The sequence below is a fragment of the Motacilla alba genome, chromosome 2, assembly GCF_015832195.1.
Source record: "Motacilla alba alba isolate MOTALB_02 chromosome 2, Motacilla_alba_V1.0_pri, whole genome shotgun sequence".
In the NCBI taxonomy this organism is placed as follows: Eukaryota; Metazoa; Chordata; class Aves; order Passeriformes; family Motacillidae; genus Motacilla; species Motacilla alba.
In genome coordinates this window covers 67286810-67312787 of record NC_052017.1, presented here as the reverse complement: position 1 = coordinate 67312787, position 25978 = coordinate 67286810, and the positions used below count along the sequence as shown (strand labels likewise).

Here is a 25978-nt window from a genome sequence, read left to right as displayed (position 1 = left end):
TATAAAGTTATTTTTGACGAAGTGTTGGCATAATTGTAGGTGGTGTTTGAGCTAGTGTAGATTTAAACACTTAGATGATAAAATCAAAGACAGTCATGAAGAAAATGGCCTGTTACCCTTTACTTAAAATGCTGCATGAATACTGGAGCCTTTATTTCATAAGGAGTTATGAGCATACAGTAGAATATTTCTAGGCAACTCATTTCTGGTAGGGATTATGTAAGTTTTGATTTGGCTTTTCTTTGGGTTTTTCCACAGCAGGACACTGCTTCAGAGATCTGTGGTTTCCTTTTCTTAGCACAGCTAATAGCCACTACTTGAGCTCTCTGGTAAAGTGAAAAAAATGCAGTCCTTACAGCAGAGAGCGCTAGGATTTCTTTGATTTGCAAATAGTTGCAGCTGCCCTGTTTGGAAAAAACTAAACAACCCACCACCCCCACATACCTGCTATGAAAAATAGAATGCCATTTAAAGAGTATTTTTGGCTTGTCATATGTAAGAATGGAAGTCAGCATGTGATTGTTTGTTTGGGATTTTTTTTTCCTTTTTGAAAACTGAAATCTTGATTATTTTTAAAAGTACTGAAAGAAGTTGAGTAGTCATCCTTCCTGTTGAAAACACCAAGGTATTTTGAAACATTCTGCTGGACATAAAGCATATGGCATTATCTCTTTAATCTTATTTTTGTGGTAGGGACATGTTGCTTTGATTTTGTGGAGTATGTTAAAGATGGTATTGTTGCTCAGGCTTAATGTTAACCATACTTTAGAAGAAATAGTGGCCAACATAAAGAGATGGAAACGTGATTATTGCATTATTATTCCAGTGTTTTTGTGATGCTACGATCCCTTTATCCTCTCTGTGGCCTGTCCCTGGACTTCACTGGGAAGCCCAAAGCTGAACTCAGCAATTCAGGTGTGGCCTTACTGGTACTGAGCAGAGGGGAAGGATCAGCTCCCTTGGCCTGCTGGCAGTGGTCTTCCTAATGCAGCTCAGGATGCTCTAGGCCTTTCTTTGTGCCACTGGCTCACAGCCAGCTTATTATCCATCTGGACCATCAGCTCTTTTCCTGCAAAACTGCTGCCCTGCTAGCCAGACCCCAGCATATACCAGTGCTATAATCCTCCCAAAGAGCAGGGTTTTGCTCTTCTCTTTGTTGAACTTGCTGATGTTCCTGATGGCCCATTTTCTCAGTCTGTAGTGGTGCCTCTGAATGGTGCCACATTCATTTGGTTTATCAAAAATGCTTCCCAGTTTTGTGTCATCTGTAAATTTCTACTCAGTCACAAACGGAGATGTTAAAATACTGTTGGACCCCGTATGACCCGTGGGGCACACTGCTGCTCACCAGCCCCTATATGGACTGTTTGCAGCTCATAACAGTCTCCCAAGGCTGACAGTTCAGCCCGTGTCCAGTCCACCTCACTGTCCACCACTCGCTGCCCACTTACCACTTTGTCACTTTCTTTATGAATATGACCTTGGAGACACTGCCAAAAGCCCTGCTAAAGTCAGGACCTGCATATGTCCACTTCTCTCATCTGCCAAGACAAAAATCTCTTTATGGAAGGCTAACAGGTGTATCAGACATGATTTCCCCATCATAAATTCAGGCTGAAGTCTCCTAATCACCTTCACATGTTAGGGAAGTTTTTTCCAAGATTACTTGCTTGGACGCCTTCTGAAGGATTGAGGTGAGCCTGACTGGCTTGTAGTTCCCCAGATCCTCCTTCTTGACCTTCTTGAAAATAGGACTGACATGTTTTCTCCCATCTCTGTTTTCAGCTAAACTTACTTAGGGAGACCTTTAGAGTACAGCTTCCATTTTATGATGTGTCTTCCTTGTTATTTTTATAAAGATACTTAATTTAGACACTGCAAATAATATGGGGTATTTTTGCTGATTTTAACTTTACTATATGTTGATCAAATCTTCATTTTAGGGCTTGAAGCAGATCTAAATATAAATGAGGCCATATGCTAAAAGTAGTGTACTATATCTTGTTAATTTTTTTCCTCACTTCCACTTCATTAGCTGAAACCAGCCCAGGTTAATTGAGACTGGGAACTCTATTCCAGACTACCATCTTTAGAGAGTAATCAGTTTTCCTGAGAGAATCACTTGAAGATTGTTAGGGAGGACCCTTGCAAAGGCCTTCCTTTGATGCACACCAGAAATCATTTATGTGAGCTAGCAGCTCCCTACTCCCCATCAGTATGAAACTTAGCAACCTTTATTCTGGTCATGGGAGGGGGAGCTTGAAGTTTGGTGTGAGCAAACCAGAACATCAATCAAGCTGAATTGATTTAAATCATAATTAAAAATGAATATTTTAAAGGAACAGAGAAGCTTTTGTGCATTATATCTTGTTTTCCTTGTTTTCCTTTCCTCTTTCCTTCACCATCTGGAAAAAAAAGTGAAATTAGTTGCTTCGTAACTAACATTAGTGCTTTATGCTAAAGTAAGCTGGTTTTTTTGCACTTTTAAGCAATTGTACAGCAATTATACAAAAATATAGCTGGTTTCTTAATATTTACACATTCTAATTTTATAAGATAATGATTGATGCATTTCCTGCTTACCAGCTAATAATTAATTTTAATTTGGGACATTTTAATGGAAATTTGAGTTCAATTAAAAATACAGAAACCAAGCAGTATACACTTTCCCCCAAAACTGTAATTCATATGGAAAACTACTGAACAGGCTACACAATGGCAGCGTCTTTATTGAATGAAGGAGGATGTTTCTGGATATTGTGTTCTTCCAGTTTTTATAATTAATGAATATCATCTTGAGCAGGAAAGGTATAGGTAGTTTCAGTTTTACAAGATAATTATGATTTTTCTTCTGGAAAAGTTAGGCATAACATATGAACTATGAAGTGGCAAAAAGGTGTTTATATTATCTTCCATGTTTTTTAGAGTCATTTTGATCTATGGTTGATTGCAATAATCAGGTATTTCCCAATGTAAGCAGGTGCTTATTTTACTGTGCAGGAAATTGTGTTTCCCAGCTTTGTTCTTTATACAACTCTATTTTGTTGATGGATTTAAGTATTGAGTATATAATTTTATTCTTTTTTTTTTTGAGATCTTACTTATTTTGACAAAACTACGAAGAAACTTTGTAAGGACTATATTGGTGTTTCTCCTTTTTTTGTGGGTTGTATGAGATAAGGACTGTGCATGTATGTGCAGAGCTTAGAATATAGTTCAGGTTTCAACACAGAATTTGATTTGGGTTTCCTCCCTTACAATAATAATGATTTGCTGTAAGTGATAAGATTCAGAGAACTTTTAATTTAATTTTACCTTGTCTGCTGTTTGCAAGCAAGGAGACACCTTTTCGTTGTTTGGGTCTCTTGATGCCTGGGCCAGCAGGCCTCTCTTTCGCATCTAAGGTGTTTATGCCCCATCGTACCTGGACAGATGGCAGGAAAGGGGCTGCAGGATCATCTCTTCTGATTACATTAGGAGAAATCACAGGCTACCTCAGACTTCATGCCATCTGAAATTCAGACCAATGCAGTAGATCTGCTTCCTGGGACACACTGCATGCAGTCAAACCTCAAGATGATGCAGCTGTCAGGAGGAATCAGTAATGACTGAAGCAATTGGTTCTTATTCTGCAGGCGTACAGTTTGTGGTAATTGGGAGTGGGGCTGTAGCTGAGCCTCATCCCTAATGGGCTGTGCAGGACACAGCCTGTGCAGGACAGATGAATAATATTGAAGGCAATGAGACATAGAGTGCTGAGGTGCACTGACCAATCACCAAAGGGAACAGAGGGCACACAGGTGCAATGCATGAACATGAGGGGTATAAAAGGCTGGGCTAAAGAACATGAAGGGTGGGTGTTTGGAGTTGTTTGTTTTGGTATCGTGTTATTCTGTATGGCCTGATGCTGTCTGATATTGTATGGTGACTCTCTGTATTGTGGCTGTCTCAACTGTGGCATATACTGTGACGTGATTCTGATGATGAATTAGGCTTAAGATGCTTAGGGGTAAATTAAGAATAGTAAAGTGTAAATGTATGGTTCTGTAAATCTGCCTCAGAATGTGCAGTGTCTGAAAGGTTAATATAATATGTAATAGTTGATGGACATGCTGACAACTCATGTTAAATAGCTTCTAAGAGCTATCTGTGAACTTCTGTTGCTAACCAAAAAATCTGATTTCTTTATTTTAATGAATGTAATATGCAATTTTTATGAAATTATTTGAAGAGGTAAAATCTGTGATATTTGGGATTTGTTACGGAAGCCCTGTAACCTTTCAATCAATTTAATAGCAATATCCAATATTGTTTGCTAAAGCAGGTATATTGCATGTTTATGTTACACATGTGCAGCTAGAATGTTTTTGTTACCTTGGCAGAATTTCTTGTCTGCTTTGAAGTAGCTTGCTGTGGTTTGAAAATAGATTAATGTGTACTCTGAACATTTCAACTTCAATATTAGAAGAAAAAAAAATTTTGTGCCTTTGTTATTTAATGCTTTGATTCACAATGAAATGAAACAGCCAGTGCAGAACTACTTGCTAGAGAAGGCAAGATGATTCTGCAGTTAATTCTTCTGTCTGAAGGCGTGTCCTTTACCCAAACCTGTGAAATCTGTAATTTCTTTTTTGAACTGTAGTTTCTTTTGTTAAAGATTTTTTTTTGACAGAACAAACATAAATTGTTATTCTGCAAACAAGTAACATGGTTATCCTTTTGAGATAACTGCTGAATGATTCTGCCAACTGGTGTGCTCCTATACACACATTCATGCCTTCATGCGTTTGAATGATGGAGATCCTGAAGGTAGTGAGGCCTAATTTTGGGAAGTGATTCTTAGAAATTTCTGGACACGTGGCTTACAGCTTTATGTAGGACCTGATTATTTTATTTCCTCTACAAACAGAAGGCCTTTAGCTTTGCTGACTACTTTTATTAAGCCATTAACTGGTATGCTTTTAAACAGATAGGTTTTCTACAGACATGTTCAATACTGATGGTACTGGTGGAGCCAAATCTGACATGCAGGAAGAACTGAGATGATTAAATTAACAGATGCTATTCAGATGGTAAAAGACTGTTTTAAACTCTGCTCTGGCACTTTTCAACAAGTGCATGAAAAAGGAAATGAACAGTTTTATTGAACAAGTAGTTTGTCAGCTTTTAATATAAATTGTTATTGTTCTGCAACACTAATGCTGCTTCATCATCTGTCAGCATGTCTTTTGGGGGCTAGACCTCTTCAGTAGCAGTAATGCTGCTAAAAGCAGTGTGGCTGCTCTGTGCAGTTCATTCACACAAATAAATGAGAAGATGCAAGAGGGGGAGAAGGTGTCTATGAGTTTTATCAAATGAAGGCAGATCCCCTTCCTTTCTTTCCCTCCAGGTTCCTGTCCTTATTGTACTAAAACTTACTTAAGGAATTGTCAAAAGAAGGTTTTGCATAAAACTTTAAACTGTTGAATTGTTACATAATTTTAACATGAATTCACCAGGCAGAGACCAAAAAACCTAAAAGAATGTGTACATCACTTAAGGCAAAAAATTGTAGGAAGATGATTTCTTCTTTCAAAGAAGACCTCTGTAATTGTAGAATTGTTCCGTAAAATGGCAAGTTTCATCCATTATTCCATGGAGTCCACCATTGAAAGGGGAAGTGCATTAGGAGATCTGTTAGAAGTCCTTTTCAGTTTAAATTGCTGTAGTCATGGACTGGTATTCACAGGTGAAAAAAGCTTTTCCCATTTCCTGCAAACTCTATTGTAGGCACTTCAAGCAGGGACAATTATTTTGCAAGTTGGTGTCATCTCAATGCGCAGAAAAAATTGTTTCACAATTTAAAATCTTAAGAAAAAAATATCTGGTTTAGGTTAAAATCTGTGGATTGTTCCTTCCCCCCTCACCTTTTGCTATTGACATGAAATAGATGTCAATCTTTCCTTTGCAGACAAATCATATGGTTTAAGTTGTTGTGCACCATGGAATATAAGGATGTGAGTTCCTAGTAAGTTTTTCCTGGGTTGTGCATATGCCTGTAGCTCCAGAAAAGGGCATGAAGAAGTGTGGTGGATCAGACAGCACTTGGCCAGCTTCAGGTTTGTCCTTGAGCTTGTATTCCAGTAGAATCTAATTGAAACTCCAATAATTACAATACAGTCAAAAGATTGATACGACAAGACTTTAGGGTGAGTCTTAACTTCTTTGGGGTTTTAGAAGGTTTAGAAATTTTATTGCTCAGATTTTCATTTTTCTTGAGTATAAAATTAGCTTCATTTTCAACCTGTGTTGGTAACCCCTGGAAGCTTTGTGCATTGACACGCTGAGCAGAGCTGAGAGAGTTTATGATTTTAATGGAAAGAGTGCAAACAAGCAGAGTCTAAGATGATGCCAAGACAGACTTGGCAGTGGAAAAAGGGAATGGTTGATTATCAAATTGAAATTCAGGGAGATTTGAGACCCTGTGTGACCTGTGAACAAGTGCCCCCAGCATGACATATGTAATTAAGATTTTAGTCAGCAGAATAGTGACGACTTAAGTCATCAAGTCTGAAAGTTTTACCATCACTTCTATACAGTAGATTGTATGGCAACTGTTGTTGCTTGTGAGTCATAAGTAGTAATTGTCAGATCTTATCAGTAAAATTTTATGCTATACATTCACCATTGAGTTTGATATACACTACACCAAAAATGTTCTACAGAAAAGTTTATTTACTTACAGTTCAGAGGGTTTTGCATTTTTATTGTAGGTAGTTTCATTTTCTGCATCTGTAAATCTACACTTTGGTTATTTCATTGCTGTATATAGCCAAGAAAGGAAGATATTTTAATACACATATAAAAAGTCTGTAAGTATTACTTGTAGTAAAGTTCAGTATCTAAACAAAGTGCACCTAAGATTTAAACTTTGCAGTTTATAGGAAACTTTACAGGAAATAAAGAACATGTGCTCTGCAGTGGATGAAAGCTGATAACTTTTCCCATATGAAAAATATGGGATTTTAAAAACAGATTCATGATTTAAAACATTATAAACATGAGTATAATGTTATGTTACTTTGGTATGTTGCTTGTCCTGCTCCGAAAGTTAGAATAATTCTGGAAGAGGAAAGCTCTAACTTTTGTGGTTATAAATAAAAAAAAAAAACCTAAAACATTCCTGAGGCGTTTGCTTTAGCAGTCAAGAGGTAATCTGCTTGCCAAGTGACTGCTTTTCTATCACTGGTATATGCAATTTAAAAAAGGACTATTCTGCTTCACAGAACTGATAGAGTGGAGGAGAGTAAGGGATTGTTTTCTTTTCTGGATATGTTTGCAATGGATACCCTTCATGTTCTCTTTGTCTTTCTGATGGAAAGATCAGTGGTAAGTCTACCAGGAGAAGAGACAAATACATGTTGGAGAGCATATTGGAAATGCTTTTGATGCTGGTGATTGCCTTGTTAGTTTCCACTCACCTGGCTTCATTCAAGGAAAGGTTATGTGTGTTAACATATGTATTTTATCATTAAGTCTGTCGTGGAGCTCTCTGTCCTGCAAAATGCATTAAATAGTCATGTGGGATTTTTCATACTTGGTGGTTTAAAGATTTTTTCTGTACTTGGTTTCTTTACTGAAAAAAAAAAGGCAAGCTGCTTTATAAGAGAGCCTGTTATCCTATTCTTTATCTTGCCTTGACCTTCTCTACTGTTATTGGTAAGATGCTGTATTACCTAGTGTAGTAGATTCTGTGATTATATAGAAGTGCACCCTGAAATGTCCTCCTCACTGGGAGGAGCACTCTGTGATGTGCAGTGAGAAGAATTCCACCTTAGGAATTATATTTTTAGATTTTTCAGTTGTTCCTAGAATTTGTCTTCAGATGACTTATAGGTATTTGAAACATATAAAAATACTAAATGGACCAGCCCATACCATGTATCTGACATCTTGCACATTTTTTCCATGGTTTTGAGCATTTTTCAGTAGGACACAGCTGCTACTCAAGTGACATATTGTTAAAAAAAAGTCTTTACTTAATGACAGAGTATAGATAAAGGAAAACAGCTTTTTTTCTCTGTTTCTGCCAGTGTTCACCTGTATTGCCTTCTTTTTTTGCCCTGAAATAAAGTAGTATTGACAGTGACACATCATTTCTGAATTGCTTGGGTGTAAACAACTGCTGTAATTAGTTAGGAGACATTTCTGTTCATATGTTATAGTGATGGACAAAAGTGAAAGCATTGTGATAAATTAAAATATGTTCCTTGCACTTCTATGTGAATCTGCTTAGAGGTGTTGGAGTAACAAATTACAAATTAAAAACCTTGTTGCTTTAAGAAAAGGAGAAATATTTTATTTTCAAGTCCTTCAAGCAGTAAAGTCACAGGTATCATACGGGTTTGTGTTGTGCTTAATGTTTAATCTCACTGTAGGGAGGAGTGCGGTCAAGATGAAATGTAAGTAAAGAAAAGCATTTGGATAGGAGGAGAAGATGACCTTCCCGAAGTTACTTTATGTTTCAGTCAGCTGAAATATTGACTCTTGAGTATTGTATTCGGTTTCAATCCCCTTATTCTCTAAAATGAGATTGAAGAGAAATTAGTGGAAGTTTTTCAAGAGCCCTGAAGAGAAATTAGTGGAAGTTTTTCAAGAACCCAAGTAATGGAAATGATGACTTCTGTATAAAGGAATACTGAAAAAAGAAATTAAAACATCACAACACATATGACCGCAGTTTGAAGAATGGAGTAAAAATGGTATCTTGTCAGCTCAGTATGATTTCCATGGATGTTTCTGGTATAATCCATTAATTTCAGTGGAAATTTTTACCTAGACCACCTAGAAATCCTACAAGAGTAGCATGAAATTATGAATGGAAAAGCCTAATCCATATGCATTTACCTGCCTATCCTCTGCCATGAAACAAGATGAAGAGAATAATTGAAATGCCACCATAATGCAATTTAGGTAAACCATGTTCCAGCACACAATTAGCAGCTGGTGTCCGAATGGCCACTGCAGTTTGCCTACCATCATATTTCCATCTATACAAAAAACACTACTGAGAAATTTTGTTGTTATAGGGAAGGAACAGTGTTGTGTTTTGTTTACTGATAGTACAGAGCTAACTGTGGCTGTCAGTGAGCACTCAAACTTTCTTTTTAAAAATTGCTGTGAATGTTTGTGCTTTTGCCAGTTAGTCTGAGTGTAGGAATGCCAATGAGGAGAATAAAATATGGAAAATAATGCTGTGTTTTATATAGCACCTGCCATACTCTCAAATGTTAAAGCACTTACTAAATAGATGCTGAGATGGATAAAATATGACAGTGCCTATAAGCAAATACATCACCTGCTAAGCTTTCAGCAATATAACTGTCATAAAGCCCTGAGCACCATTAAACTGCTACTGAAAGAAAGACTTGGCTGGACTCTAAGGAATAAGCCCTTAATATGTGCTTCATTAAAAATATTGTGATAATGATCATAGAAATTATAAAAAAAACAAAATAAGACTGGAAAGACCTTGAGATACTGACTAGTCTGGCCCCTAAAGCAGGCTGAATTTTACACCTGTTTCTTTTTAGCCCAGCTGTTTAGAAATCTGCATGAAATAGTAAAACTACAATAGGGTCTGCACAAGTCCTCTCTTACGACATGTCACTGTATTTGTAGAAAGACTTCTCCTTATAACTTACACAAATTTTTCTAACTTTGGTTTTAGTAGGTGAATTGCTGCATGTCCTAGCCAGGGTGCAGTGGAGACAAGGTTAATCCAAAGAGTGTTCTACTTCTTTGAGATCTGATGATGATGGTGAAAGTGCCTTTAATTTTTCCTCTCTGGAAAAATCTCCTCTATATAGTCCTAGTATATTCAGTCTTTCTACATAATTCCTTCTTTGAGACTTGTAGTTTCTGCTGCTGTCTTTGCACACTTCAAATTGTTTTGTATTTTTTTGGTAAAGGTTATGCCAAAAATTTGACTTATTTATTCCTTCCTGCTAAACAGGACAGGAATGCTTCCTATTTTATGTGGTATACATTCCTGTTTATATAACCATATGATGGCTCTTTCCTGTTTTTTGAATCCCGTTTTGAACTTTTATGGAGCTCATGGTCTATTACAAGCCCCTCTGAAGAAGGTGTTGTGTAGCAGTTTATTTGTTCTGCTATTGATGTGCAGCTGGCTTTGACAAAGTACAGAAAGTTGTGCTTGCCCCTGACAAATTGGTCTGTTATTTTTATGAGCACTTCTCTAGTTTGACAGAATGATTTTGAGTTCCAGCCCTGTTATCCAGCATACCTGCAGTGTTTGCTCATGATGATCTGCAGATTTAAACATGTACTCTGTTCAGTTCTGTAGGTTGCTAATGGAAACTCTCCCTGAAACTGGACCAAGTTCAGATCCTTGCTAAAACCCACTCCGCTAACCATCTTGTGTTTGACAGAGAGCTATTTGTGATCTTTTGGGGTCATAAAATCAAATTTTGCCTTCATTCGCTGGTAGTTTTCTGTAGAAAAACACCTCCTTATGAGAGAGCATGTGTAGGGGAGTCAGATGCCTTTTCTTTGGTGATACAAGCTGGAAAGCATAGAAGGGAAATTAGGAATCTTGTTTCCCCACTGTTTCTCAGTGGGATAGAATAAAAGCTGAATTTTTTTAATGATCTGATGATGCATAAGGAACGAGTAGGAGTAGTCAGTTCAGAACAAGATTTGATTTTTGCTAAATGATCTCACAGCACAAAAAAAAAAAGCTGGAGGTGCTTGTTTGCACATTAGTAGCTACCTATTTGCCAACAGTTGAATGGTCACATAAGGATATTCTGTGACTGTTTTAGTAGCTTTAGCAATCTGGCTTCTGTTGGACTCCTGTAATTACTGGATGCTTATAACAATGCAGATCACAGTTGCTATAGAAGAGACAAATATGAAAGTATCCTTTCAAATATCAAAGCATAGTATTTTGTTTCAGAACTTATATTTCACTTCTTCACTGATGTGTGTTTTGTGTAATTTGTATCTATAGGAAGAAGCATGTCCTGGAGTAAGTTGTATGTCCTGAAGGCATTATGTGACATAATGAAAAATATGCAGAATTCAGTGTGAATTTCCTTTTTTTTTCTTGAAGAGAGAGAAGGCCAAACACAGCAGCACGGCTACAGCTAGACATAAATGACATAAAGTCGTTGGTATTCTTACTGCAGATGATTTCTTGTTTGTGGAATTGTTTGTGGAAGATGATTTCTTTCTTCTGTGGAATTGAAACAAACACTAATTAAGATTAATCCAAGTCTGCTGATATTTACACTAATTGCCCAGAGATTGCTAATAATAAACTTGTGCTTTTTGAGTGAAGTAATAGAAATAGCCATGACAGTTGTACTGAGTTCACTAAATCTGATGCACATGGAACTTGAGTAAAGTGTGGATACCTTTAGGATGGAGATGAATGTGGTAATTATTTGAACAGTTGAATGCAGGACATTCTTATGGAGATGTAATTTTATTTACACAAGATATTTTTGACTGTACCTGGTATGTCAAAAGGCTGTGTTGTAAAGTTCTCTGTAAACAGATTTGAGTTCAGGCCTAAAGCTGCAAATTCCTGCTGCGTGAGATACATCTAGTGCAGGATTCAGGTGTCAGAACTGTGCATGATTTTGTAGTTATCTTTATAAGGCTGAACCTGGCAATGAGTTGGGTGCCACCCTTCTCAAAGTGGTGAATTTCAGCCTTTCAGAATATATGTAATCACTGGACACACCAAAAGATACATTTCTATTATTTATTTTGCAATTTACAACAAACTTGTAGTAAGTGCTAGAAAAAGCACAGCAGGTTAAAAGACCGCTGAAATTTATCTCTTGTTTTTCTGACGAAACATTATGATTTACCCACTTTACATGGTATCCGATTAACCATAATAGCAGAGAAGTAAATTGAAAGTATGAAAGAGACATTGGAAGAGCTTTCCTTAGTTTGCTGCTCTGCTGTGAGGAGAAGCTGGCTTGGAGACTTTAGGGAAAATAAGTCTTATTGAGTGTTTTATAGTTATTTTATCTTAAATTCATGTACAGCTAAAGAAGACTGAATGCCCTCAACAGGTCTATGACAGCAATGATAATGCAGGAAACCATCTTTCCTCTACCTCTATCTTAATTAAATAGCATGAGCCTGGAAGCAAGAGGTGGTAATTTTTTATTTTTATTTTTTTTTCTGCCTGTACACAGTATTTGATCTTGTCCTGTAATTATGAACAAGGTGCTGATTGTAATGGTGTATTTTATGTAAGATTTTGCAACAGTCTGTGATTGAAGACCCCTCCACTGGATGTAATTCTTCTTTAACTGCTGTTGAAATGTTAACATCATGCCTTGATTGCTTTCCTTTCCTTTGAGCTGTGCTTCTAGTAAGAAGTAAATGAGAACTGAAAAGACTGACTTCAGTTTCATTTTGTTTAAATTCTAGTCCTCAAAACTCTTTGGTAAACTTTGCTACGCAGTAAACTCACTCAACTTTTTTTGCCAAATAACTTGCCCTCAACAAAAAGTTCCATTTTTTCTGTGGCATTGCTCTTCAGCTTTGAAGAAAATTTAAACATTCCTATCCAGTCTATTGATCCTTATTTATCACAACTCCTCTTTCTGGTGTCAAGAAGTGAACCACACACTGAAAGCAATCAGAACTGCTTGAGTCAATCTAATTCTTTCTCTGTCTCCCAGCAGATGACAGAGAGAAGAAGTGGAAAAGGAGAGTTTCTAGCCCAGACGCCAGTAAGTGCATTGGAATGGCAGAAATTAAATGCCAGAAAGGTCCAGGGTAGGAGATTTTACTTTCAGAATTAAAAAACCTTCATCCTGAGACTTTTCATGCTTGGCTGGTGGGGTAGAAACATGTAAACAACTGGAAATACTTAGTTGTAATTTACAAATATGAAAGTGCCACATGCAAATTTAATTTAGAGGTACTGAAGTTAGATGTTTCTCCAATTATGCATAAAATGATTGCAGTTTTGCTTACATGTTTTTGAATAAATTGCAAGTTCACATTTGGGTATTCAGTAGATTTGTAAATTAATCAGGTTCATCAGATGTGATGAATAGCATTTTGTCTACTCAGCCTCAAAAGTAGCGTCCAATATTCATATTTTAATGCTGCACAGAAAATGGGATGACGTGCTATGCTAGGCCAGATTTTGTTATATCATATTATAAGCTGGACAGATTTTCTGTAAATATTTTGATTCTTTGAGTATACATAGAGTAGTAACATGAAAATAAAGTTAATATTTTTTTAAGACCAAATAAGACAATAACTACAGAGAAAAATACCCCCAAAATAAAAACAGAGTCAATCCCTGTGTTGCTTACATGGTAGCGTATACTTGGGAAATTGTACCTTTGAGCTAGCAGGTACCGAGAAGAAAACAATTGTGAACCATAATTTTTATTTATTAGCTCTGGGCAGCAGTCCCTGGAATTCCAGGAATGTAATATGAAAGTTTTGTAGTGAAAAAATACTGGCACACATCATAAATCTGTGGCTATCTGAGTTAGGTGTTGTGTAGATGCTGGTTATGTTTTTCTTTGCTAAATAAAACCTGGTTTTCCTTACCTGCAGCAGATTGTAGTAGTAGTCTTTTGGTTTTTTATTTATATGGGGGAGAGGGGTTGTGGCCATAACTTTTTACCATAAAGCTAATTCATTGTGGCCTTCTCAGGTCCCATGTAGTTGATCCTGATCTCAGCAAGTCACTCTTTCCCAGCTTATTGCACATTGATACCCGCATCTCTGTTCAATAATGATTTGGTTTCTAAGCATATTATAACGCTTTTAAATTACACTGTGGATTTGGTTTTCCTCTGCCCACTGGTCATCGTAAAGATTATAATGTAGGATTATTTAGCACTAATATGAGTACCTGTCACTAGTGACCTCACGTTTCTTTCTGATTGCCTATGCTGGCAGCACCAGGCATGACAATTTCCCTTTCATGTGCTGTATCTTCATATTTTGTCTTTAGACTTCCCGGATTCAAGGGCTACTGTAGGGCTACAATGCATGGGGTAGTAGAAATCCTCTTGCTGTTTTGTCACATTGGTGAGATTTGCTTTCTTTTTCCTTTACGCTGAAGTTGTTGTGGGCTTTGTGTGAGCTCTTCCTAGCTGGTTCAGCTACTGTTCCAGGCTGGCACCAAGCGTTTTGGCCCCTCTAGAGCCAAATCATAAGGCTGATGGTGTGCTGTGGCTTTTGGCCAGGTTTTCACTGGTAAATATGCCTAAAAGACTCTTAATTGCTTGCTTTAGATATTGTAATGTGTTGTGTTTGAATCTCAGATGACTGTTAGTTCTCAGAAGTGATACAGGAGAGACAACCACCCATGTAATTCTTTTTTCCCTGGCTGGACTGGGAGGCTGACATGATTCACTCTGCAAAATCACTGAGGCAAAAGCAGCAGTGGTGTTAAGTACAGTGTGAAACTTCCCCAAAAGAGGTCACCAACAAGCAGAGTTTGGTAGATGACAAGTTGACCATGAGCCAACAGTGCCCTCACAGCCAGGAGGGCCAATGGCATCCTGGGGTGCATTGGGAAGAATGTGGCCAGCAGGTTGAGGAGAGGTGATCCTGCCCCTCTGGTGAGGCCACATCTGGAGTGCTGTGTGCATTTCTGGGCTCCTCAGTACAGGAAAGACAACGAGCTCCTGGAGAGGTTCCAGTGGAGTGCCACCAAGATGATTTGGGGTCTGGAGCATCACTTATGAGGACAGACTGCAGAGCTGGGCCTCTTTAGTCTGGAGAAGAGAAGACTGAGAGGGCATCTCAATAATGCATATAAATATCAAAAAGGTAGGTGCCAAGTGGATGGTGCTGTGGAGGGAAAGAATGTAAGAAAGTAAAGATAGTGCAGAAGGTAATCTCACCCCTGAGGAGTTGCAGCTGTACCAATTATCAAAGGTTAGGAACAGGCCTGACTTTAACAGGCCACAGCTGTAACCCATGAGAAGAAGAGTGCTATAAGAGAGTGGATTGGCTGGTTAAGAGCTGTGAATTAAGAAGGGAACTGACAGCTAGGAGCTGGAGTTTGTTAGCTGTGCTGTGAAGAAGAAGGAGTCAGTGCTGTGAGGGTCTGGTCATGAGAATCACCAAGAAAGTATGGAACTCTTGCAATAAGATAACAACATGATGCCAGGCTCTTCAGTATTGCCCAATGACAGGATGAGGAGCATCGGCCTTAAAATAAAATACAAGAAGTTCCATCTTAACATGAGGAAGAACTACTTTAAGTTTCAGGTGGCAGAGTACTGGAGCAGGCTGCCAGCCTTCACAGTTCTTTGCTTCTGTCATATAATTTCTTCATTGAAATAAATGCTGTCCTTGGTTTTGGTAAATAGTGACCAAAAGTGAAATCCTATCTAGGGGATGACAATTTGCGAATGCCATGCTGGCTTTTAGGCTAACACTGCCATGGAACAGGCACAGTAGCAATGGTGAGTCCACCCAGTTTTGCATTTCCCTGTTTGCCTCAATAAAGCTTTATTTATATACCTTCCCTATACCATCTTCCCTGAACGTCTTCTACCTCTAGAGCTGTTCTCTCGTGATCATGCGAAGTATGTAATTGTAATTACAATAACATTGAAGTTTGAGCCACAATACAAGCAGAGCAATGGCTCTCTAATTCTTCCTCAAGGAATGTAGGTTTAAGCCTTAAAAATCTGCTCATTCAAGGAGAAGATTGTTTCAATAAGAATATCTCACTTTTTCTGAGCTGTTCAGTGTGGTTCCTAATGGGCAGTTCTGGCAAGCTGCTCTCAAAACATTTTGATTCTGTTCACAGTAGCAGTTATACTTGTTAAACTGTTGATAAAATGATATTGCAACAAACAAAAAAATTCTGAACACAGAGAAAAATGGCAATATAGTCAGAACAATTTGGGAAAAAAAACGTGAAATCCAAGATGTTGAAATACAGTGCTTTTGACTTGGGAGCTGCTGCACTAATGGGTATAAATAATGCAATACTTTTCCCATGGGCATACTGTAGAGCTTAACTGGTTAATGGCTCAAAAGCATTTTGAGATCCTATGTAGAGATATGCTTTGGAAAAGAAGAATGCTGCTTAATGGAAGTCTAAATGCTGCTGCATCACACTGCTCTGGGTATGTAGTGAGACCTGTTGGTGTCAATAGTGATTAAACCTATGGATCACATTTTTGGACAAGCGTCACATTTGGCAAGGTGACTATGGCTATGTTTTGGTAAACCAAAAATAAATTAATTTGCTTTATTTGACAATCATATTTAATGCAAATTTTAGATTAGCTTTTAATATACTATGATGCTTTGGATGCTTTTCAGGTTTGCTTACAGTAAAAGCTTGCATGTCTACTTAAAAACTAAGCCTTCAAATTTATTATACAAGGAGTGCTATTTGTGCTTGGCCCTAAAACATACTTACATTATAAATATATAAAAATTAAAAATAAAACATGGAGTCTGACTGAAGCATTTTAAATCTTTTTCTTTTGCAAGTTTCTTTTAAGGAGAAATGATACTTGGAAACTCCTGGAAGTGATTTAGGTCTTCAGTACATTTAGAGAGTATAGATTTTAACATCTGATTTGACAGAGTGGTTACAATTTTATCTTTGTTTTTCTTCACTATGATTTGTGAGAAAACCTCAAGAAGAGTGTGCATTTCTGGTTTTGTGTCTCTTTCCCTTGTGGACATGGGTTTTTTTTCCCCATTTACTCATGTGAATTTTCAATAATTAAGTGGCTTCTGTGATGACAACACCTTTTAACTTACATGCTACCTGGTAAGCAAGTTTATTTGCAAATAATGTCACTAGGAGAAATGTCTTGAAGGAATTAATACCTAAAAACATGAATTCTAGACCTAGAGCAGCTCATAGTCCCTTTTAGAAGTTAGTACCTGTTATTACTGAATGTGATGTTTTACTCATTAATTATTTTCTTCCAAAGCTTATGAATGTTGACAGGCAAATTGAAGTAATTAAAATTTTTTTTTCCTTCCTGTTTTCTCTTTCAAGTGCTTAGTGTACGCTGCCCTAGCTTGGTATCTTATTGCTAACCCCTTTGTATGGCTGCCAAGTTTTCTTGCATAATTTTCTTGACAAATGGCTTACTCATTAATATTTCAGACCTGTTCCAACCAACCTCAGACAAGTGGTATGCCCCAGGCAGGGAAATGTACTTTCTTTCTTAGGAGCCTTCTAATCTTTTTCTTAAATGCTTTGTCAGAGCCCATGACAGATGAAGGAAGATGGTGGCGTTCAAACTAGAGATGACTTATTTGTACACACGTGACCATACGTTTTCCAGCTGGGAGGTGCTGTACTGCAGTTGAGTCTCTGCTACAAACATCCACGTATTCTCTTCTTTATCCATCCTAAAGTCTGTGAGACTTATTGATTCTGAAGGGTAATCCGTAGAGATATTTGTCTCTTTCTTTTTTTGATTGGCTGTTGAAATATACATAGTCCTGATAAAGGCTCTGTCTTTCATTATTTCTGTAACAGAGACAGACCAAGGAATGATACCACAGCTGAGGTAGAGCTTGAGTTAAGACCAAGTTCATATCACAGCTAGATCTGAGGTGTGGATCTCTGGTGATATTTTGGCTTAAGATGATAGCAAATTTGTGAAACTGATCTCTTTAAAGCTTGATGTCACAGAAAATTGATATGACATAAAACTTGCAATATTCCTGCTGCTACTTAGGGTTGAAACATCCTAAGAAAGGCTTGTTTCGTTTAAATATTGTTGATTACATACATATTACAACCATGAAGTAACTCCTGGGTCTTAAATATTAATTATACTTGATGGTTTATAATACTACTTAAATTATTCTAACTACACCACGTTGGCTAGGGTATTACTAAGGAGGGCATCTGGAGATCTGTGGTAAGTCATAGATTTCCAGAAGTTCTCCAGAAGAATGGAATTAGAATCAGTGCTACGGGGACACAGCAGGTAAAACAGAAGACTTTCTCATTTGTGGATGAACTTAGTGATTCGTGTTAGTTGCCTCCTCTGGCATGTTCCATCTAAATAATTTGGTTTCCCCTGCTGTCTTTTGCACTGTTACCAGGTCTGCATGTGTCCCATTCTTGGTATTTAATAGCTTTTTTTAAAAAAAGGTATTACTCCCTCTTCCTGTTAAGGCAGGATGAGGTCTCTAAAGTTTTATTATGCCCAAATGGTATAGCTAATCAGTGAGAACTAAGAAAGTACCCCCACTACAATAAATACTGCTAATATTTAATTTCTAAACAAATTTATTTTTTTACTTATATGAAACTCTATTGGAGTAAAATTCTTGTGGTGTATGCATCTGTAAAAAATACACATAATGAGTTGCAGATACTGAAGGAAAAAAGAAGGCAGAAGAAATAGTGCTAATTTTGCAGTGAGGATTTTATAGGTGTTTAAGTGTCTGTCCCTTTCATCTGACAGTTATTTACAGATGCAGAAAGCTGTTTGGCAACAGTTTCAAGGCATTGGAAAAAGAATATTCCCTCAGCAGGCAAAGGTAGTGTTTTTTCAGATTGCATTCCTTGAAAAATGGATATATTTAAAGGCAGTAGGCACATTTGAGAATATTTAAGAATAATTTCAGCATTGCCTTTTCACAGTCTATAATTTGTAATGTAATGTATTCAAAATATGTTTGTGTAATGAGGATTTTCCCTTAAAATATGGCATTGACTTTTAGCTGTTTTGTCTCATTGTGGATGTAAGGAAGAACACAGGAATGCCGGCAGGCGATCAGGTCACAGCTGTTTATTTTTAGTAGTTCTGCGTGCCTTAGTCATTGGACCGCGCCATTGGAAGTTACCTCTAAAGGGCCTTATTGACATTTTTTCAGTAAATAACAAACTATGTTTTAGTTTGTGGGAAAAAATATTTAAGGTATAAATGAAAGAAAACCAGATATTGTTTCTGATGATTTTCCTTAGTTAAGTCTTCTGTCATGCATATATATAATTTCTTTTTCCAACCATAGTTTCTTTTCTCAGAATTTGCTTATTTTGTTTTTTATTAGTCTGATTTTTTAAAGTCCAAATGAAGATAGTGTAATCAGGCTTTTCACCTTATACTTCTGAATTAAGCATGTTAGAGAGTTTGGTGCCTTTCCACCCGCCCAGAAGTCTGAATTTGTTTGCTTTTGGTCTTTAACTCCTAATGTCATCTATGTTGTATACATTTATCTTTTGAAAAATTATATACTGTCTCAATAATTCAGCAATTTGATGCACCTGATTAGCTTGCTAATTACAAATTCCAGTGTGTGGATACTTTACTGAATTGCTTAAAGTAAATTCACTATAACTTGCCTTGTAATCTGATTTTATGAGACTTTGAAACGGTCTCATGCTAGTTGGCAGCACAGCTACAGAGTTTGCGAGTGTTTTGGCTACTGAAAAGCGTTTTACTTGCTTTGAATCATATGTCTGGAAGCCTTATCCTTTTAGTTAGTGGGAAACTTATGGATAAACCTGAACAGTCCTGGAGTGACAATGTTTAGCAGGGCTGCTGCCTGCAGCAGCCTTTGGAGGCCTGCTTGGGGCACTGAAACTTGTTGTAGTGGGATAGCATTTTGTCATCATTTGTAATATCCAGCCTGCAGCTGAATGGTGACTGAACTCAAGGGATGATGCAAGATGTTTTGAAATGGGTGCTTGCCCAGAGGTACGTTTCCTTCTCCAAAGACTTGCTGCTCACTGAGGTTATCTTGGCCCATCTTGCAGTCCTGAGGGAGTGGTGCAGGTGGTTGAAGGTGTGCCTCAGTACTGTGGACCGTATTTTCTGTGCTTGCCTCCAGGTGCTCATGTGTCTAAGACAGGCCATGAGATGCTGGCCTTTCTTCAGACAGTCAGCATCTTCTGCATTAGTAGAAAAGGAACATGGTTGGTAATACCTTTCATATTTAAGAAGGTCTTATGTGTAGCACTGAGAGAAAGCAGGATCATGCCTTATCCCAGGAAAGGTTTTTTAGTTTTCTCTCTCAATCTTGCAAGCCTCAAAATGTTGCCGAAGGTGGCATCGTGATTAATGTATCACCATTACAGAGCAGACAGCCAGCCAGCTTATGACATATTTTTGCTTCAGTCAAGAAAAATAACAAAATAATAATAAAAAGTTATTCTCTGTGTTTCTGGAACTTACTGACAGATTATTAAGTAGATGAACTCCAAGTACATGAAAAAATTAAGAGCCAAATACTTGAAAGCTATATTATCTTGCCAGTGCTTTGTAGTTCATGAAGTACTTTAATGGTGTTTAGCCATCATCAGGGATATCTGATAATACTCTGCCCTTGGAAGGTCAGGTTCTAAAATGGATCCATTCTAATTTTTCTGCAAGGCTATTTCAGAAGTCTGAGTGTGTTATATAAATCTAGCATGCTCAGTAGAAGTCTGTTCTGGTGTGCAACAATGTATCATCATTTTAAAATGAGCATTAAAAAATCTGAGCTTGTTATTAGTTTTGCATGCAAAATAGTTTATGTTGTATCCTATGCGAGGCAGATATGGTCATGGCAATACAATGATATTTGCTGCTGTATGCCTACATAGTTTTCAAAACTAAAATTCAATGCTTAGCTAAATTGCTAAGCAGACTGGTAAATGTCCAATTTTAGCAGCCTAACATATGTTTATAATTTTTGTTTTAACATATGCTATGTTAGTTGAACTCCCCTCCCCACACATACGGTAGATAAAAGCTGTCACATCACAAAATGGTGGCAGCCCAACTTTTCTAACATTTTCCATGGCACTTCAGACTCTTGCATTAATTAGCTATTCTTGGATAGGAGACAGACTCTCATCTTTGTAGAATGTTGGTTTCAAACCCGTCATGTACTTGGGTTTATGTATGCAGTAGCCCATCTGTGTTTCTGCAGGCATAAGCTGTAAAAAGCGCAGGGCAGAGAGAAAAGCGGTCAGCAGGAGTGAGGGTGCCCTTGGCTCACAGATGCAAATACTGAGCAAATGGCCCCACAAGCTGGCCTGTTTGGGCTCTAGTTTGCTCAAACAGGAGCATTCTCCCTCTTCCACTTTTACAGGAGAGGTGAGTGAATAAAACACTTAAAATGTTGGTGCACAGCACTGTCTCTTTTCATTGTGAGCTGCTAAACTGCCCCTCTTTTCTCCTCCTTTTTCAAAGCAGGTGTAAGGAGGAATTTCACTGAGTCTACGATTCTTTCCAAAGCCTCAGCTGGGTATTGGAGAATCGGGACAAATACCACTGCAGCTGTGATAATGCTGTCTTAATCCTTGCTGCACTATGACATGGAAACCTGGATTTAGACATGAAAGGACATTCCTTAACAGTACAGCAGTATGATCCCTTATCAAATCAAGCTGCCTTTTGCATGGGCTCCAAAACCATGGTATTTTTTGTCTGATGTATTCTCTCTGCTCTTTCCCTGTTGTCAGGCTCCTGACTGTGGTGTACTTCAGCATGTGTAATGTCTGCTGGGCTGCTGCATGGGAAATGGTTGGTTTTCTGTAGAGGAGGAAGGAGCCTTGCCCATCAATTGAAACTGCTGTAGAAATGTCACAGGGTCTGTGATACAGGACTTACATTGGCAGGTGTGGTCGTATTTGTGCCTGGTCTATGCACAGCATGGACAGGGTTGTTCTTATGCCTTCACCCCTGGGTGGCGTGGATGCCACCTCCTGTCCTCTAGTCTGCCTTGGAGCTGCTCAAAAGCATGAGCTAGGTGCAAGCACATTTCCAAGTGTATTGGCACAACGTAATGTGTGATGTCATTCCTATCCAAGACTAGAGTTGTAGTAGACATCTCAGTATGGAGATTGAGGTCCAGCAGCCTGAGCCCATGGAGCTTGCATGGTGCTGGCATGTCCACCTACAGAGCTTTGAGAAACCCCACGGAGAGCTGCCAGCAGAACAGCCTGCTTCCAAAACCCTGCATCCAAAGCCCTGTTTTGGCTCCCAGCTGCGAGCCAGAGCCACTGTCAAACCCAGAGTGCACGACTCGCTGGTGATGCTGGTGGAAGGCTTTGCCATCTTTGGATGGTAGATGCCAGTGGTGGTTGTTTAATGTCTATTTCCCATTTATGTATTTGTTTTCAGCTACAGGACCTGCAGCTGCTGTTTGGCTTGCTGTTCTTGTTAGCTGGCTGGCAGGCCTTGCTGTGGGATTCAGGTTTTGTCAGTGTGCACAGAAAATAGTTTTGTTTCCCTGCCAGATGAAAAGCATGGTGGAAATAAAGGAAGAAAATGATACATTTAAACTGCTTTTCCAGACATTTAGATAAACATAGACAGAAATAAACATAAATGCATAAATTCCTGTTTATTATAAGAGAACATAAGTAATTAGTGTGTTCTTAATACCAGATATTTATTGCTAGAAGAAAGGTAAAGAGATGTCTTTATTTTCCAGTGTTGCTCTCTGCCTTGGTAAACATTACTTTGGTTTGAAGATTTTGTGTACAGTCTGCAGAGTGTAAACATATTTTACTTTCTTCTCTGTGGTTTCTCTGCCCCAATATAACTTATCACCAGTTGAGTTGAACTAAGTCCAATACCGTTTTTCTGTAATGATTCTGAAAGAGGAATACGTGACTCTTTGTTGAGAGAGGGAAGTAGCAGAGTGTTGTTGTAGGACTTCAGTGTTTCTGGAGCTCTGGTTGTGATATTGTGCTAGGGGCACATTTAGCGCTTGCTTGCTGTTGTTTGCAGTACTTGGACATTGGATAACTCATCTAAAAACTGTAACTTATTGCTCACGTTACTTACTGCTCACATTTTGCTTTGGATTAGAATAATAATGCAGGTAATAATGCCGTTCAACTAATTAAGGCACAGGCATAATGTTAAGATAAAAACTCTGATGCAAGTTCATCTGTAGGTTTTTGTCCTGTACAGGTTTGTGGGGAGTATAGATCACTTGCTTAGAAAAAAGTGTGTTTCTGAACTATCAAAAACTGATAGGAGGCTTCCTCATTACAAATACTGAAATAAAATCAGGTAAGCCCTTGAAGATGTATGTACTAGAGTCTCCCTTAAAAATCATGAGTCTTAAACAAACAAACAAGAGTGCTTCCCCCAGTACTTGTGGTGCACGTTCTTATTTCTTTTTCCATAAATTTATAATCATCAAAACGGCTTATGTGGAAGTTAAGCTTCTCAGACGGTTGTCTGATTCTCAGAGGAATGATATTTAAGAAAGCAGCAAACATCACAAGAATCATGATAAAGTTATGGGAGTTTTTTTGTACATTACAGTTATGTGTAAGTTTTGAATTGAAGTTTTTAGAAAAATAAATGTATGGGCAGATGGTGATATTTACTTAAGGGAGGCTGAATTCATTATCTGACTAGGATTGGGTATTTCAAGCAGCTGTTTGAAAATGAGAACTCACTTTCCATGAAGGAGAACGTATGTTTCAGGAAAATGGGGTCTCTTTTCAAAATGTAAGACTATCCCTTGCTTAGCCTCTATCAGAGTGGTTTCTGATATGTGTGTGAATTCATTTATTGAAGAACGTTCTCACTAATGATCAAGCTTTAGTTTGATTAAATAGCTTTGTAAACTCTTAACTGCCTCCCTGCCAAAGGCAGTCATTCTTAAAAGTTTCAAAACGAGATAAAATTTATAGCTGTTATTTATTTCTAAATATATTCTACTAGAAAAAGGATTAAACCAAATATTCAGTAATCTTACACTTCCCCACCAGGATTAATTTCTGTCTACCCAATTTGCCTTTATTTTCATTAATTTAGATACAAATGACTTTAGGAAAAACACTTGTGGAAAACTTCTAGATACAAGCCAGAAGAAAGAAAGTCAAGTGGCGACCATACTCATTACCTTTTACAGATTTGTTTTTTCTGGGACTCTCTATTCTAGTATGTCTATTTATTTGCATACATATTTTGAAGCATGAGAGTATGAAAAATAGTCTCACCTTGTTTATTTTGTTACTTACACTTGTTTTCCTTATGTTCCTGTGGAAAGCTAGTCAGATACTGTAATCCTAAAGACTGCATCCCTTGAAGACTGCAGGCAATTTATTATTGCCTATGTCCTTTCTTCCCTCAGTTCTTCAAAATTACTTTCACAGAAAATTCCTTCACTCAGAAAACCTGTGGCCCTGTAATTCTCGGTTCATAGAGAAATAGAAGCCAGTTTGTAGCAGATGCTTTTCCCTGGTCACTTAACTTCTAATGCCTCTGTTTTCCCATTCTGTAATAAGCAAATTTTAATGCTTAATTATTTTACTGGGACCTTGGCTAATATTTCTGAAGCCCAGCTATAGATTTTCAAGTAATGTTTCATCTCAGAATGGGCTTATGCATATGGAGTGACTGAAAGGTTCATCACTCTCAAAACTCTTTGGTTTTGGAATTATCTTTGAGCTCTACAGAAAATGCAGCTGTGTACACATGAAGCACAAAGCCTGCCTGTGAACAGGGAGGATGTGTAAAGATGGGCCTTTGATGGGAAATGAGTTCTTCAGTTCACACAACTTGAAGAATCTCGTCACTTGGCCTTGCTGATATCTGAGAAGCCTGCCTCCCCTGTACAGCCATGGAAGCTGTGGAAGCAGTCATCCTGGGGAACATGTGGAAAAAGGGGCTTTGTGGTCACTGCAAAATCCTAACATTGGTTCTGACTTTATGCAGTCTTTATGGTGAATCTTGTGCAATACTAATATATGACTTTAATAAGCTGTTTATATATAAATATATGACTTGTCTGGCCATCTGTTTTTTCACAGTGGTTCAGTAGTTTGAAAGGTTAAAACGGTTTTGTCTGGCATTAAATAAGAATTAGTGATGATTGCATAGTGCGTGCCACATGCATCAGGTAGATGTTCTGCAGCTTCTACTAATGGAGGAGATGATACAGCAATAAGTTAATTGCTTATAAGTGAGTTCTGACTGCTGAAGGGTGCTGCTAAGTTTCTGAGTTTCTCTTAAGTAATATTAAGTTATTGCCACATGTTTTAATTGGATGAAAAATATTGTTTCAAAGAAGGCCTGATGTTTACTCATCTTTAAAGGGCATCATCTGGAATGGGGTTCTGGCTAGGTCTGGAGTCATTATTACTGGTGCAGTCATGCAGAAGCCTGATAACTGAATAAAATATCCTAACTGAAATTTGACCACAAGGGTATTTTCTAACCTCTGAAGTCAAAAGAGTGGTTTATAATAGAAACTTTGTCATGCTAATCAAGCAGACATTTGGATTTATTTATCCCTAAGATAATAGTAATTCCTGCAGCAACATTGCAGTTCCTAACTTGAATATTTTTAATTCCTTTTCTTTCTCTAGGTCATAAAGTTTACAATGGCAATGCTCTGGAAATTCATGAGAGTAGCTAAGTATTCTAAAACAGCTTTATCATCAAAAGTAAAAGTAAGAGGAATTCCCACCCATTCAAGGCATTCTTCATCCAAGTCTGTACCTTCAGATTTTGGTGCCAGTGCACCCTGCTCAAATACTGTGGAACTGCTTGGTAAATCTTATCCTCAAGATGACTACAGCAACGTCACAGAGAAGATTCTTTCCAAGGTGGGGAAGAACTTGCACAACAGAAAACATCACCCTTTGTGGCTAATCAAGGAGCAGGTGAAGGAGCACTTTTACAAACATTACCTAGGACGCCGTGGGACTCCGCTGTTTTCTGTGTATGATGGTCTTTCTCCAGTGGTTACAGTCCAGCAGAATTTTGATAGTTTACTTATTCCACAAAACCATGCCAGCAGAAGGAAAGAGGATAACTATTACTTGAATCGTGACCACATGCTAAGAGCACATACATCAGCTCATCAGTGGGACTTGATACACTCTGGCCTAGACGCCTTTCTGGCAGTGGGAGATGTCTACCGCCGAGACACGATCGATAACACCCACTACCCCGTCTTCCATCAGATGGAGGGAGTGCGCCTCTTCTCCTGCCATGAGGTATGAACTCTCTAG

General features: G+C 37.9%; 1 protein-coding gene across 4 annotated transcripts in view; it reads left to right on the top strand.

Annotated features, from left to right (window-relative positions):
- Positions 1-25978, top strand: part of FARS2 (phenylalanyl-tRNA synthetase 2, mitochondrial) — a 232640-nt gene that overhangs the window by 29244 nt on the left and 177418 nt on the right. For 3 of the 4 annotated variants that reach the window (XM_038127259.1, XM_038127260.1, XM_038127257.1), the window contains one exon: positions 25331-25963. In XM_038127259.1, coding sequence (XP_037983187.1) covers positions 25346-25963 — 618 coding nt within the window. In that variant the 5' untranslated portion in view covers positions 25331-25345. Of the gene's footprint in view, positions 1-23700; positions 23901-25330; positions 25964-25978 lie in introns of those variants that run through there. The other variant, XM_038127258.1, reaches the window with a different exon arrangement.